Here is a 3169-nt window from a genome sequence, read left to right as displayed (position 1 = left end):
TGTTGTCTGTGTTGCTGCCTGTGTAGTTGTTGCAGGAGTGAACCATGTGCAGGTATACGGAGCAGCTGTAGTGAGCCTGTTACACAGTCGTGTACGTCCCGGTTGTTTGGGTGCCTCTCCCTCTCTCCCATTCAGTAGAAATTAATAAATAAATAAATAGCGGGGCACTGGGGAGAGTTGTGACGTAGCGTTTACGTTCTCCTCAGTTGCCTCGGAGGGGACTCGTCTCCTGTGCGCCCGCGCAGGAGCGGGGCTGGCACCACACACTGCAGCATAGCACGGGGGCGGGGGCGGGGGTATAAAAAACACTTAGCCCTTTTAGACAGATCTTATTTTCTTATTTTCACAGAGCTCAACAGGAATTGCGCTATAAACGTGATTTCACAGGCGACCATAAATTCATTGAAAGGTGCTAAATTGAAAGTAGGCTAAATGCTGGGATCCCCCCCCCCATCTTGAAAGAATGGAGTGAATAGTCCGGAAAGAACAGGAGAGGGTGGAGAAAAATAAATCATTATATTTATTAAGCGCCCCCTTCTTCTTCTTCTTCTTCTTCTTCTTCTTTTTTTCCTGGTGTGAATTGTTTTAATAATGAAATGCAGGAAAAAAGAAGAAGACACGATTAGCGTATATGCCATTTCCCCGAACAAATGAGTATTAATACTGACTGCACAAAGCGTGTCACAGAAACACAGGCCTGCTGCAAGGGACCATTGTTGGACGTTTTAAGGGTGCAGTCAGCACCACGTCAACATGCAAGCTTAATAAACGGTGATTTAATACCAACGAATATAGGTAAATGCATGTTTCAAGTGTATGGTGTCTTATGATTTTTGCGATCCCTTTCAGTTTTATGCAAAGTGGTAGCATGCATGACGTCAGTTTGGAGTGAAAGATGATGTGTCATCTTCAAAAGAAGGATTTCATTTTTAAATGCACGGTAAGAAACGACAGCAGGCCACGAAGATAATCTGCTGTATTTGTTGGAAGTTCATCACCGTTATACTCTTATGCAATCCGGCAAATGAAGCTCCCCGTCCCTCCCACAACAAGCCTGTTTCATATTCACACACATCATTCTCATTCTTCCCTCACATTAAACAAAACAAAACATTTAGCATGGGATGTAACAAAGTAGCCCGGGCCCACGTGGAGCGGACGTGGCAGAGATGGGCGCAGCACGCCACGCTCTCTCCAACAATGAATGCGATTGGTCCTATTTGACAATGTGTGGTCTAGCTTTGATGTGGAGACATGGGGATTTGGTTCCGTCGAATGCATTCACTTTTTAGGCTCACATGCAAATGATAGCGGTGAGTCTCTCCTCATTATGTGTATGTGTGTGTGTGTGTGTGTGGGGGGGGGCTTTTGCGTCTCAAGCACCCGTAACACGCAACCATCTCTCTCTTTGCACGTTTAGGTGAGAAACCGTTTAAATGCGAGTTCGAGGGCTGCAGCCGGAGATTCGCGAACAGCAGCGACCGCAAGAAGCACTCTCACGTGCACTCCAGCGATAAGCCCTACACGTGCAAGGTCGGGGGCTGCGAGAAGTGCTACACGCACCCCAGCTCCCTGCGAAAGCACATGAAGCTACACTGCAAGACCCAGGCGGCCAAAAGCGGCGACGGGGAGCACCTCGCGGAGGCCAGGTCATCCCAAACCGGCCCCTCCAGCGCGCAGCCCCCCGCCACCTCCACCCAAGAGTCCCTGTCCCCGGAGATGCGAGACGACCCTGCCCCGAGGTCGCGTTTCCATCACACGCTAGACAACAGTTTGGACTACGCCGCACAGAGGTCACAGCCCCTCCTCGACCCCTTTTTGTTACAGAGAGGCAGCTACAGGTCCGAGTCCTCCCAGTACTCCTGCGGCCAGTCCGCTCACGGTTTCGCCCAGAGCTCCAGGACTTTCCCCTCCGCCTCCCCCTTTCAGAAAAGTGTCGTTAATGGATGGTACACTTGCCACACCGGCGTGGACTCTTTTTCACCAAAGCAATGCAATAACATACCATCTATTTGACCCCATCCCCTCCACCGCCCCGTCCCGTCCCCGGCCTACAGAACGGCTTACAGTTTTTTTTGCCCCTATTTTGTGATGTCATATAAGAGTTACTGTTGTATTGTATTTACTGAACTTTAGTGGGTGTCATGACATAATTTATAACATGTTACGGGTCATCCTGTTGGCAGCCTTGTTTCCATCGCGATATGTGACGCACAGAGATAGGTAGGCATGTGAGTTTTGGCGCGTGACAAACGTGTGTATGCTAATTCTTGTGGAAACCTCTATATTTCCACCATCTTGGTTCGGCATCGTTTGAGAACTGTACAGGCCCGACTGTCTCCCGCGCCATAGATACCAGCGAGATTATAAGGAAGGAAAGCAGGCTATTTACAAAAGAGTTTATGGATATCTCTGTTAATTCTTCTATACGTATATATATATATATATATATATATATATATATATATATATATATATATATATATAAACGAAAGGAAACTTGCAGGCTGTTACTGGAGCGTAAACCGAATTTCTTTGCTGAATGTAATAATGATAATAATGATAATAATAATAGGTGTAACGTATCGGAAAAGTATAAAAACATTGCTCACGTCTCTATGTACTATGTCGGAAAATGAAATAAATAGTTTTGTTTTTTTTTCGTCAAGTATGATTTGGGGGACTGTAATGTGTCTACGTGACAACAACTCCATTTTAAGCGTGGAATAACAGTGATGAGGCCGCTTTGTTTCCCTTCTCAGCATCCCTCTTTATATTTCATATATTCATAATTTTCTTTTTCTCATGTGATTTTTTTTTCTTTTCTTCAAATGTTCTGCTGTATTCCGGATCGACGTAAAGCACACTGTTCGTGGTGCATATCAAATCTTTTAGCTGTGTGCTACTGTAGGCCTACGGAATCAATTATGTGCTCAGTGTTTTGGCATATGCGCTATTAAACCCAATCAACGCGCTCCCGTGACGTGACGCGACTCTCTGTTCCTATAGGTGGCCCGTCATATATCCGCCAGCACGTCATCTTGCGCCGTTCCGCAGATTTGGGGGAGTTCATGCGATCCGCGGCGGAGACACCAGTCAGTCTGTTGCAGGCTAGCGGAAGGCCTCCAACAGTGACGTCATTCTGCTGCATGTAGGCTATGTACACGTG

General features: G+C 46.7%; 1 protein-coding gene across 1 annotated transcript in view; it reads left to right on the top strand.

The window, feature by feature from the left end:
* The window catches only part of zic6 (zic family member 6), a 3589-nt gene extending 1573 nt beyond the window's left edge, over positions 1 to 2016 (top strand). The window contains exon 2 of the mRNA XM_056293532.1: positions 1421 to 2016. Within this exon, the coding sequence (XP_056149507.1) occupies positions 1421 to 2016 (596 nt within the window). The remainder of the gene's footprint in view (positions 1 to 1420) is intronic.
* Positions 2017 to 3169: the final 1153 nt, after the last annotated feature.

This window comes from Lampris incognitus, chromosome 1 (assembly GCF_029633865.1).
Source record: "Lampris incognitus isolate fLamInc1 chromosome 1, fLamInc1.hap2, whole genome shotgun sequence".
Classification (NCBI taxonomy): Eukaryota; Metazoa; Chordata; class Actinopteri; order Lampriformes; family Lampridae; genus Lampris; species Lampris incognitus.
The sequence above is the reverse complement of the archived record's forward strand: the minus strand, read 5'-3'. Positions and strand labels throughout refer to the sequence as shown.